The following is a 17,886-nucleotide window of genomic DNA, read 5'->3' as shown; positions in this document are numbered from 1 at the left end:
CAGAGCTGCAACATAAGTGAAAAGTTCATAAATGAAAAAGCTTAGCAAATGTTTAATACACCGGAACTTTTTAACAGACAAGAAAAGCTTTTGCAAGAGGTTGATTGATACAAGAATAAAGAGTGAATAAAGAGACAATATGTTGACGAAATATTTTCATTTAAATAAGGATTTTGATTTTTTCATATCGGGTTTCCCAATAAGGACACAAATTTTTTTGAAAAATAAAACGCAAACCATCAGATTTTTTTAAAAAACTCAATTGTCGGAAAATTTATGCATGGAGCTGGACTTTGTTCATGGCCACCGCGCGCACTTCTGAATCTGTCAATACATTGGACCTAATTTTCGAAACGGTTGCTATTTCCCGTTCGAAGTTGACTCTGAGCTCTTTCAACTCCGCACTGTGGGATAGAATCGAGAAAATCGTGTGCAAAATTTCAAGGGCCTAGGTTGTCCGGGCGAATTTTCTCAGGGCGCCAAATTTGAGGCACCTCGGTATTTCAAAAATTTGTTGAGACTGCCAAACCTTTGTTTGTGGTCCGGTTTCCAAATTTTCTACAATATCTCGTCATGTTTAGGGAAATTTTTTGTAATACCGAGGTGACCAATTTTAAGGGACCTCCAAACGACTTCCGGGCAACCTATGACCTTTAAATTTTGCAAACGATCTCACTAGAACCTCTTGCCATTACAATTCCATGGCAGCCGGTTGTACACATCGGCAAGGGCTGCTGCCTCAGTGTACGTATTCGCCCTTTTATCGTCATGAGAGAGGCACATCTCGGAGTGCCTTCTTCGCACGCTTCTGGTCCTTGCCGGGATGGAAAAGAACCCCGGACTCTGGTTTTGTTCAGTTTTCGAGAACCGCCTCCATCATCGGTTGGTGTCGGTGAGGTGTAACCATTGCATGGAGTGGGTACATTTCCGATCTTGCTGTGGCTTTACATCACTACGGGAGTATAGTCACACTGAATATGTTGGAAAGTGCTGTGCGAACATAAACAGCAGAGGGTCACAAGCGTCGTCGTCGTCGGACTATGTGACCCTCCGACCTCTCCCGTGCAGCAATATACGCAGCAGCAGCATCCCAGTCCTCAAATTGCCAGGCCAGTGCCGGAAAGTGTATCATTTTTGCAATTGAATCGCAACGGCCTCAGCGGCAAGATCGATGAGATTGTGGATTTTATGAGTCAGAAGAAAATATTGGTTGCAGCGTTCCAGGAGACAAAGTTGACAACACCTGCAGCTTGCATAGTTTTCACGGATACAATGTGCTACGTAAGGATCGCTTAAGATATGGAGGTGGAGGATTGGCCTGCCTGATACACCATTCCGTGCAGCATAGACCCATCTCGCCAGCGCCTGGCGCTAGTGACCCCTATACGGAGTGCATGGGGATAGCAGTCAGGTGCCGGACTGCCGAGATAGAGCTATACAACGTGTACATACCGCCGTTTGGCAGCTGTGTCCCAGTTAATGGCCAAGCTTACAATCCCGACATAATTGGGTTACTATCTGGCTATAATCTTCTGGTTCTAGGGGATTTTAATGCCCATCACATTTCATGGCATTCTCCCCTAGGTAACCACCAGCCAGCACCATCCGTGGTCTCCGAGCCGATGGACAGCCATCAAAATTTACCATAGGCGAAGTTACGAATGTCATCCATGGCGCCAAATCATCCAAACCGTTGGACCCCGATGGAATCTCTACACTGATGCTGAAGAATCTGGAATTACCTGGAGTTGAGTACCTTACTACTGTCCTCAACCTGTCTTTGAACACTATTAGAGTTTCCGTTGTCTGGAAAATGGGCAGAGTGATCCCGCTACTAAAGCCTAGAAAAGACCCGAGTTTAGGGGAGTCGTACAGACCGATCTCCCTGCTCTATTACCAGCAGCAAAGACCCCATAGGCATTGCTCCTCCCGAGCCTCGTAGGAGCATTTCCATTCGCCGAGCATCAACATGGATTTCGAAAACTGCTTTGCACAATAACTGCTCTGCATGCCATCACCGCACACATTTGCCGTGGCTTCAATCAGCCCAGGCCATGTGATAAGACAGTCGTCGTGGCATTGGACCTATCGAAGGCATTCGACACGATCAGCCATGCCAAACTTTTTGAGGAAATCACCAACACGTCCCTCCACTAATTTAGGAATAAGAAGTCAAAGCCCGTAGAGTGAAACAGGGAGTTCCCCAAGGTGGGGTGATATCTCCGACACTGTTCAACCTCTGCCTATCCTTCATTCCACCCCCTCCAGACGGCGTTGAAATCGTATCATATGCGGAAGATTGTACGATCATCAGAACCCCAACCATTGTTGACATCTGCGATAAGTTGATCGTCTACCTCATCGAACTTGCCCATATTTCGCTACAAGAAATCCGAAGATATCTGCCACCAAATCTTGAGCCACATTGTTCATAACATATACGCATGAGGAGAATGCTAAAGTAGAAACAAGGTCCTCAAGTCATTTGCCGACAGCACTTGGGGCAGACAAAGAAATGTTGTTGACTACGTACAAAGCAATTGGCCGGTCTGTGGTAAGTTATGCATCGCTGTGTGGTCTCGTCAGCTCTATGGCACGTAGTGGAATAATATTCAGATTTGTCAGAATGTACGACTCCCCCTTATTCGGGTCCTTCCCAGGCTTCAGTAGCGGGATCACTCTGTTCATCTTCCAGACATCGGGTACTATAAGTGTGCTCAGAGACAGGTTGAGAACAGTCGTAAGGTACTCGGCTCCAAGAAGATCCGTATTCTTCAGCCTTGGATGACTTGGCGCCACGAATGACAATCGTTACTTTGTCCACGGTAAATTGTGATGCGTGTTCATCGGCTCGGAGACCTTGGATACGACGAAAGGCTTTCCTCTTAGCCTTGTCACTCTCGGGATGCTCAAGAAATTGACATTTGAAAAATCTGGCGCATCTCTTCATCATCATCCTGTCATGCCTTCTACCGGGGCTCGAGAGTGACTTAAGAGCAGACCAGAGATTGCCTCAGCTGGTATCTAAGCTACATTGCTCCAAGTGTTCCAGCCACAAATTCCGCTTATGTTCGTTGGCTACCCTGTTTATTAACAGATTCAGCAAGCTGATTAAGGTGTTAGTGGGGTCCGTGCAACGAAAGACATCTAGCTGGTCTGCGAGTACCACTACCTGTGCAGGGGAAATTGAGACTCACTTGCGGTATTCGATCGGCTGGTATTTGGCGAATATTCTCTCGCAACTAGCACATTTGAAGTGAGTATCAGATCACTGAAGAGGCGACTGGTGTGTTCTTTGAAGCCTACTCTATCGGCATTCTTCTGACTGATAAACGTTTGGTGCTCAGAGGTGATGAATTCGGGTGGTCGGTCGGAGGAGGTCTGATCCCAAAAAAATTGCTGCTTCCCAGGAAGCGTCGCTCAGGATATCAGGAAATGGAAATGTCTGCCGAGCTGCATCCCATTCTCGTAATCCTAGAGGGGACATCCTCATCCACCATGTAATATGTGGAACCTTTAACCAGCTCTGCCATAGCTAAGCCCCGCTGGTCGTAACCTAGGGGAGTATGCCATGAAACGTGATGTGCATGCGAAGACTCCTGGAAACAGACGATTTTGGCCAGGCAGTAGGCCACTAATGTCGATCCTGTAAATTTTGCCATTAATTGGGTCACAATAACCAACCGGCATTATACATACGTTGTTTAGCTTTATCTCGGCAGTACCGGTCTTGACAACTATTCCCATACATTCCTTGTAATGGTCACTAGCGCCAGGCACAGGTGAGGTGAGACTATACTATACGGAATGGTTTATCATGAAAGCTAATCCCTCACCTCCATGCCGTGTGCCATCCTTACGTAGCACATAGTATCCGTGAGATATTGAGATGAAACTTTGCACAGATTCTTTTTTTGTCCATAAGCAGGTTAAGTTCGAAGATGGGCTATATCGGACTATATCCTTATATAGCCCCCATATAGACCGATCCGACGATTTAGGGTTTTAGGCCCATAAAAGCCACATTTATTATCCGATTTTGTTGAAATTTGGGACAGTGAGTTGTGTTAGGCCCTTCGACATCATTCATCAAGTTGGCCCAGATCGGTTTAGATTTGGATATAGCTGCCATATAGACCGATCCTCCGATTTAGGATCTTAGGCCTATAAAGCCACATTTATTACCCGATTTTGGTGAAATTTGGGACAGTGGGTTGTGTTAGACCCTTTAATATCCTTCTTCAATTTGGCCCAGATCGGTCCAGATTTGGATATAGCTGTCATATAGACCGATCCTCCGGTTTAGGGTCTTAGGCCCATAAAGGCCACATTTATTATCCGATCTGGCTGAAATTTGGGACAGTGGGTTGTGTTAGGCCCTTCGACATCATTCATCAAGTTGGCCCAGATCGGTTTAGATTTGGATATAGCTTTCATATAGAAAGATCCTCCGATTTAGGGTCTTAGGCCCATAAAAGTCACATTTATTACCCGATTTTGCTGAAATTTAGGACAGTGAGTTGTGTTAGGCCCTTCAACATCCTTCTTCAATTTGGCCCAGATCGGCTCAGATTTGAATATAGCTGTCATATAGACCGATCCTCCGATTTAGGGTCTTAGGCCTATAAAGCCACATTTATTATCCGATTTTGGTGAAATTTTGGGACTGTGAGTTGTGTTGTGCCCTTCGACATCATTCGTCAATTTGGCCGAGATCGGTTCAGATTTAGATATAGCTACCATATAGAAAGATGGTCCGATTTAGGGTCTTAGGCCCATAAAGCCACATTTATTATCCGATTTTGCTGGAATTTGGGACAGTGGGTTGTGTTAGGCCCTTAAATATTCTTCGTCAATTTGGCAAAGATCGGTTCAGATTTGGATATAGCTTCCATATAGACCGATCCTCCGAATTAGGGTCTTAGGCCCATAAACGCTACATTTATTACCCGATTTTGCTGAAATTTGGGACAGTGGGTTGTGTTAGGCCCTTCAATATCCTTCTTCAATTTGGCTCAGATCGGTTCAGATTTGGATATAGCTTCCATATAGACCGATCCTCCGATTTAGGGTCTTAGGCCCATGAAAGCCACATTTATTACCCGAATTTGCTGAAATTTGGGACAGTGAGTTGTGTTAGGCCCTTCAACACCCCTTTTCAATTTGGCTCAGATCTGGCCAGATTTGGATATAGCTGTCATATAGACCGATCTCTCGGTTTTAGGTTTTGGGGTCATAAAAGAGGCATTTGTTGTCCGATTTCGCCGAAATTTGGGTCAGTGCTTTGTGTTAGGAGGCCACCGTAGCGCAGAGGTTTGCATATCCGCCTATGACGCTGAACGCCTGGGTTCGAATCCTGGCGAGACCATCAGAAAAAATTTTCAACGGTGGTTTTCCCCTCCTAATGCTGGCAACATTTGTGAGGTACTATGCCATGTAAAACTTCTCTCGAAAGAGGTATCGCACTGCGGCACGCCGTTCGGACTCGGCTATAAAATGGAGGCCCCTTATCATTGGGCTTAAAAACAAGAATCGGACTGCACTCATTGATATGTGAGAAGTTTGCCCTGTTCCTTAGTGGAATGTTCATGGGCAAAAAAATTGCATTTGCAGTTGTATTAGGCTCGTCGACGTCCTTCCTCAATTCGGCCCAGATTGGTCCAGATTGGAATATGGTTTGCCATATAGACCGATCTCTCGATTTAAGGTTTTGGGCCCATAAAAGGCGTATTTATTATTCGATTTCGCCGAAATTTGGGACAGTGCGTTGTGTTAGGCTCTTCGACATTTTTCTGTAATTTGATCAAAATCTGTCCAGATTTGGATATAGCTGCCATGTAGACCGATATCTCGATTTAAGGTCTTGGCCCCATAAAAGGCATAAAGGCATGTAGTTTTTAAAAGCACCAAGGAAGAAAAAAATCTTCAAGATGTTAGCTAAGAGGGAAATTAGAGTCTACGATAGTTTGCAAAATTCTAAGTGCCATTGCCTGACTGTTATGTCAGATAACATTTACCTAACGATGTAAACCTTTGTGATCATATATCAAGTTTGTATGGCAAGAATTACCAAAAGCCTGTTTAACAGAAAAAAAAGCTTCAATTTCCTTATGCCACCAACTCTAAACATTGTAAATTTATTAAAACAGCAATTGTTGTTTGAATTTATTTATTGCAACACTGAAAATCAGATCAAATATTTACAGTACATTGTTACTTTGTTCTGTATTTCTTGACATGAACCTGAATATATGCTTCCTGAAACCAGTTCTGTGGTAGCCCAATTAACCCGTTTGCTTAATATGCCGGTGACAGCATGGGTTGACCAACCAAACCCCTCAAGACATTGTGAGCAGCAATCGTAGCCATGTCAGTGCGCGTGCGCTTGGTAGCGGAGCCAATGTGTGGAGTAATGACTGCAAGACAAGAAAAAAGTGAAATGAAGAAAAAATTCTTAAACAAAACTTGTATAGAATAAATTATTGGGAACAATTTCCAGAAACTTTTATATAAGACAGTGTGTCAGTTTAAGATGGGAAAGAAAAAAAGAATTGGGTTATCAAGGATGTTGAGTTAAAATAACATTTAACGAGAGCCTAGATAGAACTTTATAAGGCCACCGTAGCGCAGACGTTAGCATGTCCACCTATGACGCTGAACGCCTGGGTTCGAATCCTGGCGAGACCAATAGAAAAAACCAAATATTTCAGCGGTGGTTTTCCCCTCCATTTGTGAGGTACTATGCCATGTAAAACTTATCTCCAAAGAGGTGTCGCACTGCGGCACGCCGTTCGGACTCGTCTATAAAAAGTAGGCCTCTTATCATTGAGCTTAAACTTGAATCGAACTGCACTCATTGATATGTGAGAAGTTTGCCCCTGTTCCTTAGTGGAATGTTAATGGGCAAAATTTGCAATTTGCAGATAGAACTCCATAATCACAGGCAATTAGCCTGACTAGTGCTAGGCAAATGTGAGATGCCATTGTGCAGTATTTCAACCAAATCGCATACGAATTGCGCAATATAGGGACTCAAGATAATGGACTGATTCAGAGGATATTTTGCACGTATGTTGAAAATCATTGAAACAGTCACTGTGCACAAAAACTGTCAATGCTCCTAATTTCAGCCAAATCGAAAGATAATGGCGCTATCTAGAGCCTTAAGAAATGTAATCGGGAGATCTGTATACATGGGTGTTATATCTTAATGTGGACCGATATGGCCCCATTTACAATCCTTAACGACAAAAGTTGAATTTTGTTTGTTTCTCTTTTGAGACGAGCTCAATGATCGGAGCTTTTCTTTGCAAATGGAAAAGAAAAGCCAGAGATAGCAACACACACCAACCACTATGAGACGGAGCAACAGCTAGAGGCCTTGCCGTTGTCTAGCGTTCGAAGCCATCAATACAACTTCCAACACATGCACAGAATCATGTGCACCATGGAAGTTGTGCAATTGTAGCAGAAAAAAAGTCGTTTTATAGGGGAGCTGTCTTAGGCTATAGACCGATTCAGACCATATTTCACACGTATTTTGAAGGTCATGTTGAAAAAATGTCAACCAAATACGATAATAACTGCGCCCTATAGAGGCTCAAGAAGTCAAGATCCCAGATCGGTTTATATGGCAGCTATATCAGGTTCTGAACCGATTTGAACCAAAAATTGCACAGTTATTGAAAGTCATAACGAAACACGTCGTGCAAAATTTCAGCCAATTCGGATAAGAATTGCTCCTTCTAGAGGCTCAAGAAGTCAAGACCCCGGATCGGTTTGTATGACAGCTTTATCAGGTTATGGACCGATTTGAACCATACTTAGCATAGTTCTTGGATGTTATCCCAAAACACCTCGTGCAAAATTTCAGTCAAATTGGACTAAAATTGCGTCCTCTATTAACTCAAGAAGTCATGATCCCAGACCGGTTTATATGACAGCTATATCAGGTTATTGACCGATTTAAACCATACTTGGCACAATTGTTGAAAGTCATAACGAAACACGTCGTGCAAAATTGCAGCCAAATCGGATAAGAATTGCGCACTCTAGAGGCTCAAGAAGTCAAGACCCAAGATCGGTTTATATGGCAGCTATATCAGATTATGAACTGATTTAAATCATACCTGGCACAGTTGGTAAAAGTCATAACAAAACACTATATGCAAAATTCCAGCGATATCGGTTAAGAATTGCGCCCTACAGAGGCTCAAGAAGTCAAGACCCCGAATCGGTTTATATGACAGCTTTATTAGGTTATTGACCGATTTGAACCATACTTAGCATAGTTCTTGGATGTGATTCCAAAACACCTCGTGCAAAATTTCAGTCAAATTGGACTAAAATTGCGTCCTCTATTGGCTCAAGAAGTCAAGATCCCAGACCGGTTTATATGACAGCTATATCAGGTTATTGACCGATTTTAACCATACTTGGCACAATTGTTGAAAGTAATACCAAAACACTACGTGCAAAATTGCAATAAAATCGGATAAGAATTGCGCCTTCTAGAGGCTCAAGAAATCAAGACCCAAGATCGGTTTATATGGGAGCTATATCAAAACATGGACCGACTACGCTAACAAGAAGTATTTGTGCAAAATTTCAAGCGGCTAGCTTTACTTCTTCGAAAGTTAGTGTGCTTTCGACAGACAGACCGATGAACGGACAGACGGACGGATATGGCTAGATCGACATAAAATTTCCAGACGATCAGGAATATATATATATATACTTTATGGGGTCTGAGACGAATTCTTCGTGGAGTTACAAACAGAATGACGAAATTTGTATATCCCCATCCTAGGGTGGAGGGTATAAAAACCCGAAAATGTTGCAACCCTCAATGTGAATCCAATTGGAATACATTGAACAGGTTGTGTCTTTAAAGCGAGTTTTTTTTACCGGTATTGGGAAGACTAAGCAGAAACCAACTGTTCTTCTTTTTCACCCTCTATGGCGCAAACAGGCAAGAACTTCGTGTGCCAGGGTATTTAGACGCAAGAAATATCTTCACGAACAACGTCTAAGTGCCAGAGTTATTGCTTCTCCAAGGGAATGCAAGAGCTTCATTGGTAATTTGTGAAAAGAGTTAGGGGCAACTCATAGGCTATCCCGGCTCTCGTCAAAGATGACCAAATAGTCACAGACCTGAGAGCGTATCGAGTTTGATGCCTCGGATATTATTTGGAGCACGTGGAGTCAAAAGGGTTCTTGCAGATCTCGACTTAAAGAAATCCCCGGGTCCCGATGGCATATCGACACTTGTTTTTTGCAAGTGTGCTTCGGCTTGCCCATCCATTGCGCAACCTTTTGAACCATGCATATTGTGCGGTAGTCTACCCAGCGTGTTGGAAGGTTGCGAACGTTCAGCCGATACCTAAGAAGGGTTGCTGCAAACAACCCTGGGAATTATGGGCCAATCGCCATATGCTCCGCGCTTTCTAAGGTTATGGAGAGCATGGTCAACCACCTTCTTGTGATGTATCTTGAGTCCAAGGGCCTTCTTAGTGACCAACAATATGGGTTCCGCCGAAATCGCTCTTCGGCGACCTGATGGCGTTTCTATCGGAATGAAAGAGTTAATCTATACACCAGTTTGGTGAGAGTAAGATCGTGGCGCAGCATATATCCAAGGCAGTAGATAAGGTCTGGCATGGTGCGCTCCTATCAAAGCTTGTCGCATATGGTGTCGGTCATGACTTCGCCCGATTTATATCGAGATTTCTAGAAAATCGTACTATTCGAGGTGTTGTAGAAGGGTTCTCTTCTGATCAATACAAAATAAATCTCAGGTGTACCACAAGGCTCTGTTCTCTCTTTTTATACCCACTTCCGAAGTTTGGGAGTATATTCATTTGGTCATTCCGTCTGCAACACACCGAAATATCCATTTGCGACCCTATAAATTATATATATTCTTGATCAGCGTAAACATCTAAAACGATCTAGACATGTCCGTCCCACTGTCTATTGAAATATCGCTACAGTTTTTAAAAATAGAGATATCGAGCTGAAACCTTACACAGATTCTGTTTTTGTCCATAAGCAGGTTAAGTTCGAAGATGGGCTATATTGGACCATAACTTGATATAGCCCCCATATAGACCGATCCGCCGATTTAAGGTCTTAGGCCTTAAAAAAGCCAAATTTATTATCCGTTTGTGCTGAAATTTGGAACAGTGAGTTTTGTTAGGCCACTCGACATCCCTCTTCAAATTTGGCTTCGATCGGTCCAGATTTGGATATAGCTACTATATAGACCGATCTCTCGATATAAGGTCTTGGACCCATAAAAGGCGCATTTATTGTCCGATTTCGCCGATATTTGGGACAGTGAGTTGTGTTAGGCCCCTCGACATCGTTCTTCAATTTGGCCCAGACCGGTTCAGATTTGGATATAGCTACCATATAGACCAATCTCCCTATTTAAAGTTTTATCCCATAAAAGGCGCATTTAATGTCTGATTTCGCTGAAATTTGGGGCAGTAAGTTTTGTTAGGCCACTCGACATCCTCCTTCAATTTGGTTCCGATTACTCCAGATTTGGATATAGCTACCATATAGACCGATCTCTCGATATAAGGTCTTGGGCCCATAAAAGGCGCATTTATGGTCCAATGTCGCCGAAATTTGGGACAGTGAGTTGTGTTAGGCCCCTCGACATCGTTCTTCAATTTGGCCCAGATTGGTTCAGGTTTGGATATAGCTACCATATAGACCAATCTCCCGATTTAAAGTTTTATCCCATAAAAGGCGCATTTAATGTCCGATTTTGCCAACATTTGGGGCAGTAGGTTTTGTTAGGCCACTCGACATCCTTCTTCAATTTGGTTCCGATCAGTCCAGATTTGGATATAGCTACCATAAAGACCGATCATTCGATTTAAGGTCTTAGGCCAATAAAAGGCGCATTTATTGTCCGATTTCGCCGATATTTGGCACTGTGAGTTGTGTTAGGCCCCTCGACATCGTTCTTCAATTTGGCCCAGATCGGTTCAGATTTGGATATAGCTGCCATATAGACCAATCTCCCGATTTAAAGTTTTATCCCATAAAAGGCGCATTTAATGTCCGATTTTGCCAAAATTTGGGGCAGTAAGTTTTGTTAGGCCACTCGACATCCTTCTTCAATTTGGTTCTGATCAGTCCAGATTTAGTTATAGCTACCATATAGACCGATCACTCGATTTAAGGCCCATAAAAGGCGAATTTATTGTCCGATTTCGCCGATATTTGGCACAGTGAGTTGTGTTAGTCCCTTCGACATCCATATTCAAGTTGGCCCAGATCGGTTCAGATTTGGATATAGCTACCATATAGACCAATCTCCCGATTTGAAGTTTTATCCCATAAAAGGCGCATTTAATGTCCGATTTTGCCAAAATTTGAGGCATTAAGTTTTGTTAGGCCACTCGACATCCTTCTTCAATTTGGTTCCGATCAGTCCAGATTTAGATATAGCTACCATATAGACCGATCACTCGATTTAAGGTCTTGGGCCCATAAAAGGCGCATTTATTGTCCGATTTCGCCGAAGGCAATTATGCTTATTACAAAACATAGCATTTGACATTAGACACAAAACAATATTATTAGCAATGTAGACCGGAATGTGAAGAAGGGTCAGCCGTCAGAGAATTTCAGGCATTCCTCAAAGACACAACGTGCCCTCCAAGTGAAGTAGTACGCGATAGCGTCCATCCAAAATATTGAGGGGGAATATTGAGGACATGGATCGACAGTCACCGCTCTGAACCGCACAGGGGTCCAACCGAGTTTCTTTCGGTGGACGGACTGTATGTTACGTGGCAGCATTACTAACGTGGACTTCGGAGAGAGCGTGTTCAAACGACTAGTGATAAGGGGAACGCCTCAGCGAATGGGGTTCTCGCCGATTCTCTGGAACCTAGAGGTAAACGAAAACTGTTGGATCATAAGAGAAATGGCATGAGAATGATCGCAATGCTATAAATGCAACATATCAAGGTCTATATTCGTAGCTGTGACGTCAAGGTTGCGCTTAGGCTGAGGAAACTTGGCATGCTGAAGAAGACAGAATATGGTTAAGGGTTCCCTTCAGGACACTATGCATGCGACAGGCATACAGGTTTTAGACTATCTGATATCGAGACCTATTTAAAAAATTATTTCCTTATTCACTTTCCATGGAAAGAGGATTGGGAGGCGACTACTGGTGTTTGAAGAGAATGATAGTTGTTCTAAGATGGAAACAATGAATGGATTGGGGCTATACTCCGACAAACACACAATCGTTATGTCGGTGAGTCTGCCGGACGAGTGTATGCTCTTTCAGGCAGAGGTCTGTGTCATAACGATAGCAGCAATAGAAATTCTGGGAAGGGATTTATAGTCTTTGAAATCAGGATATATGGTGGCTCTCGAAGCCGTGGATTCTAGCACAGTGAGTGCGAAATGACGGAGAGTGTATATTTTCTGAATTTCTCACTTTTTCATTTCCCTTTCACCATAGGACAAGCTGGCCCACGAGTGAACTTAACTTCGAACTTCGAAATACGTGACGGAGAGTGTATATTTTCTCATATTTCTCACTTTTTCATTACCCTTTCATCATAGGTCAGACTGGCCACAGAGTGAACTCATCTTAACATGGTGGGCTACCCTTTCAACCTTAACCTAATCTATTAACAATAATTGTAAAAATTTGCACAGGCGTGGCGCCCTTCAATAACATTTTTGACATCATATTCGTATTTCACTCCCGAATAGCTTTCATTTGAGTCCCATATTGTCCCAATCGGTTCACTTTGATTTTGGGCGGTTTTGGGCTTGGAATGGCTCCCCAGATACTTAGACCCAAATCTTAATATCATATTCATACTCTACTCTAGAAAAACTTTCATTGGGGTTCTATAGTGTTCCGACCGGTCCATTTTTTATTTTGGGTGGTACTCTTTGGGCGACCTTTAGATACCCCGAAAACCTTTCATTCGAGTCCCACATTGGCCCGATCGATCCTCTTAGATTTTTGGCGGTACTTTTGGGTTGGTTTTGGGCTTGGACGGCTCGCTAGGTACTTGGACCCTATTTGAAATATCATATTAGAACTTTACTCCCATATACCTTTCATTTGAATCCCATATTGTCCCGATCGGTTCAATTTTGATTTTGAGCGCTATTTTTGAGGCAGTTTTGGGCCTGGGGCGGCCTCCAAGGTACTTGGACCCAATTTCTAATACCATATTCGTATTTAACTCCCGAATACCTTTTATTTGAGTCCCATATAGTTTCAATCGGTAAATATGTCCTACGGGGGCTTTTGGGGAGGCCCCTCAGACACCAAGGAATAAATTTGTATATCAGATTTGTACTCTTCTTTTAAATACCTTTTATTTGATACCCATATTGCCCAAGGCGGTAAAAGGGTCCTTTTGGTTGGTGTTTTTGGGGATGGGGAACCCCCCGATACTAAGTGTGAAATTTTTATGCCAAGTTCGTATTCTATTCTAAAATACCTTTTATTTGATACCCATATTGTCCCAATCGGTAAACATGTGCGTTCGGATGGATTTTGGGATAGAGCGTCGCCCCAGGTTATTGGACCCCAACCTTTTATATTTCGTTCTTGGACCACCATAAGGTGTCATGCAAAATTTGGTTTAAATCGGTGTACCCATCTCCGAAATGTGGTGTTTTTGAAAATGGGGGTATGAGGGAGTGAATCAACCGGAAATGGTCCACATCGAACCATATTTCGATATAGCTGCCATATAGACCGATCTGCCGATTTAGGTTCTTAAGCCGATAAAATCCTCATTTATTACCTTATTTCGCTAAAATTGAGAACAACGAGTTGGATTAGGCCTCTCGTCGATTCAACCGGAAATGGTACACATCGGACCATATTTCGATGTAGCTCCCATTTAGGCCGATCTGATGACATTGGGTTAGAAAGACCATAAAAAGGGCATTTATTATCCCATTTCATTGGATTTTGAAAAAGTGAGTTGTATTAAAACTCCCAATATCCCACCTAAATATGGTCCAGATTGAGTTTTGCCATATAGACTGATCAATCCTTTGAGGGTCTTAAGCCCAATGGCTGCATTTATTAACCGATTTTGCTAAAATTTGAAACAGTGGCTTATAATAAGCCTCCCGTCAACCGACCAGAATATGATTCAGATCAGACTATACTTAGATATAGCTGCCATATAAAACGATCTTCCAATTTAGGGTCTTAATTCAATAAAAGGCGGATTTATTACCCGATTTCATTGAAACTATGACTTGTTTGAAAGTTTTTGGCACTTGAATCAAATAAAATCTAAAACACCCCACGAATGGACATATAATAAAATAGGGGGAGAAAATAAATCCAAAGTGGTGGATATCCTAACTTCACTCTTTGTACTTATTTCCTTATTAACTTCTCTACTTCTAACTTACCAACATTAGGCAACGTCAATAGCTTGTCTTTAGCAGGCAAGGGCTCAGGATACACAACATCAAGGCCAGCGGAAAAGATTTGATTGTTCTTCAAGGCGGTATACAGGTCATCTTGATTAATAATTTCTAAAAATTGGGTTTCAAAAAGAGAAAAAGAGAATTAAGCCCCTTAACATGGCAAATAAATATTGAAAAACTTACGGCCTCTGGCAATGTTGATCAAGACAGCAGTCTTCTTCATCTTAGAGAAGGTGGTCTTGTTAAAGACACCCTCAGTTTCGGGGGTCAAGGGAGTAGCTATGAAAAGGATATCACTTTGAGCCAACAGCTCATCAAACGATACTTTGGCAGCATTATATTCCTTTTCGATATCCTTGGCTACACGCTTGCGTGTGGTATAGATGATGCTATCAATATCGAAACCCTTGAGGCGTTGGGCAATGGCTTGACCAATACCGCCAAAACCATAGAAGCCAACAGTGGCATCACGAATATCTTGGCCCCACATCCATTCGATATGATAGTTTTCCCAAGTGGAACTAAAATAAAAAATAGAATCGACATATTAAATGGTAGGATAGAAAAAAAATATGATATGAAATGAAAAGAAAAGAAATGAAAAGAAATGAAATGAAAAGAAAAGAAATGAAATGAAAAGAAAAGAAATGAAATGAAATGAAATGAAATGAAATGAAATGAAATGAAAAGAAAAGAAATGAAATGGAATAAAATGGAATGAAATGAAAAGAAATGAAATGAGATTAAATGGAATGAAAAGAGATGAAATGGAATGCAATGAGATGAAATGGAATGGAATGAAATGAAATGGAATGAAATGATATGGAATGATATTAAATGAATTTCAAATAAAATGATATGAAATGAAATGAAATGGAAAGGAATGAAATGCAATTAAATTGTATGAAAAGGTATGGAATGCAATGAAATGAAATGACGTGAAATGAAATATAATGAAATGAAATATAATGAAATGAAATAAAATGAAATAAATTGAAATGAAATAAAATAAAATGAAATAAAGCAAAACAAAATAAAATAAAATAAAATAAAATAAAATAAAATAAAATAAAATAAAATAAAATAAAATAAAATAAAACAAAATAAAATAAAATAAAATAAAATAAAATAAAATAAAATAAAATAAAATAAAATAAAATAAAATAAAATAAAATAAAATAAAATAAAATAAAATAAAATAAAATAAAATAAAATAAAATAAAATAAAATAAAATAAAATAAAATAAAATAAAATAAAATAAAATAAAATAAAAGAAAATAAAATAAAATAAAAAAATAAAATAAAATAAAATAAAATAAAATAAAATAAAATAAAATAAAAAAAAAATAAAATTAAATAAAATTAAATAAAATAAAATAAAATAAAATAAAATAAAATAAAATAAAATAAAATAAAATGAAATAAAATAAAATAAAATAAAATAAAATAAAATAAAATAAAATAAAATAAAATAAAATAAAATAAAATAAAATAAAATAAAGTAAAATAAAATAAAATGATATGAAATGAAATAAAAAATAACATATCTTCGCAACAAATAATTGTTGACTCCGCAATAATATGCCTTTACTAGCAGCCTTAAATAGTTTCTGACAGATGTGAATAGCAGACCGAAATGTTTGCGAAAACAACAAACTTAAGCTCACTAAAATAGCAGTCATGAATGCTTTCCTCTTTTTCAGCAGACAATACTGTTGCTTTAGCAACCTTTTTTAGCTAACAACAAATTTTGTTGAGTGTAATGATTCTATCTCGCTTCGATTGTGACCCCAAACATTGAAATTGAGATATTGAGCAAAACATCAGACGCAACAAAATCCACTAAAAGTTATTTATGTATACTTAAAGATTAAAATTGCTATCACGCTATGCTAGACAGGCATACTTTCCCAGAACATCATTACTTAATCAAGTATATATGTGAAGAGATTATTCACAAATTTACACTGTTTTTCTTAGCTCTCACTTACCTATCAATTTTATTGCGTCCTTCATGGAATCTGCGAGCTGCTGCCAACATCAAACCCATGGCTGTATCAGCCACTGCGTAATTTAAGACAGTAGGTGTATGGCCCAAGGGAATTTTACGTTTCTTCAATTCGGGCACATCAACATGATCTATGCCTGCCGACATGGTTGAAATCGATTTCAATTGGGGACCGGCAGCATCCAATACCTCTTTATCCAATGGAAGGTAGGTAGCCCAGAACATGCCATGAACTCCCTTGGCCTTTTCCAAAATTTCGCTGCGATTTGCAGGTAGACTATTGCACATAATCAGCTGACAGCCACGGCCCATTAAGTCCAAAGCTTCTTTGGGCACCTCAGGGTGGGTAACCAAAACCTTGTAGGTGACCTCTTCGCTTGATTCCGTTGATTCGGCACTTTCCACTTTGGTTTGGGGCATGGTGTTTTTACTTCTGCCACGAGCAGCATGATTTAAGGAAATCGCAGAACCAAAAATTAAAATCGATAGCAAAAAATTTATTTTTATCATTTTCGTATTAATTTTTTCTCCAATACTCAAATTTAAAGTCTATGTGAAAGGCTCCAAATGCCACAAGCAACTGATTTACTTTGGGTTTCTGAAGGTTCTTTTAATTCACTCCATTGGCAGCGTTTGTTTGCGGCAGTGATCAGCATACCCATGTTCCAAGCTGTAAATGCTACCACCGCTGCTGCTGCCAATGTCCATGGACAAGAAGAGGCCTAGAACTTGCTATGCCACAGCTTTTTGAGATAAACTTTTGAACTTGATTTTTAGTTTCGTTAAAAGATTTGAAAATAAACTTTTCATTGGTAAGGTAAAGCTTTCCGAAAGCTGACACAACATTGAGAGAAGTGAGTTGATTATTAAGAGGTGAATTTCTTGGCACTATATCACCAGACAAAGCCAAAAGAGTTGCCAATTTTTTGTTTGCTTGTATGCTGAACTGATTTTTCTTAAATTTTCATACAATGTAGAGTAAAGCCCTTCGGTGAAAATAGGACACTTTATTTTTTTACCCGAAAGGGGCGACTCCCCAACTTTTATTTTCAAAAACCTGAAATTCTGGGTGCTCACAATTAAATGATTTTTTATACCCTCCACCATAGGATGGGTCATTTTGTTTGTAACTCCACGAAATATTCGTCTAAGACCCCATATAGTATATCTGAAGCCAATAAAAGCTGAATTTTTACCCGATTTCACTGAAATTTTAAAGAGTGAGTTACTTTAAGCCTTCCGATATCCGACTCAAATATGGTTCAGATCAGACTATATTAAGATATAGCTGCCATATAGACTGTTCTACCGCATTAGGGTCTGGAAACCTTAAAAGCTGCATTTATTTACAGTGACTTGTATTAAGCCTCCCGCCATCCGACCAGAATATGTTCTAGATCTGACTCTATTAAGACATAGTTACCAT

The 17,886-nt window shown here is 40.5% G+C and overlaps 1 protein-coding gene across 2 annotated transcripts in view; it reads right to left on the bottom strand.

The window, feature by feature from the left end:
• Window positions 1-6,152: 6,152 nt before the first annotated feature.
• Window positions 6,153-17,886, bottom strand: part of LOC106096333 (glyoxylate reductase/hydroxypyruvate reductase) — a 40,453-nt gene continuing 28,719 nt past the window's right edge. For both annotated transcript variants that reach the window (XM_013264030.2, XM_013264031.2), the window contains exons 2-5: window positions 16,444-16,893; window positions 14,635-14,972; window positions 14,434-14,559; window positions 6,153-6,416 (exon numbers count right to left, since the gene is read on the bottom strand). In XM_013264030.2, coding sequence (XP_013119484.2) covers window positions 6,298-6,416; window positions 14,434-14,559; window positions 14,635-14,972; window positions 16,444-16,893 — 1,033 coding nt within the window. In that variant the 3' untranslated portion in view covers window positions 6,153-6,297. The remainder of the gene's footprint in view (window positions 6,417-14,433; window positions 14,560-14,634; window positions 14,973-16,443; window positions 16,894-17,886) is intronic.

This window comes from Stomoxys calcitrans, chromosome 3 (assembly GCF_963082655.1).
Source record: "Stomoxys calcitrans chromosome 3, idStoCalc2.1, whole genome shotgun sequence".
Taxonomy (NCBI): domain Eukaryota; kingdom Metazoa; phylum Arthropoda; class Insecta; order Diptera; family Muscidae; genus Stomoxys; species Stomoxys calcitrans.
This window is presented reverse-complemented; position numbering and strand designations above follow the sequence as displayed.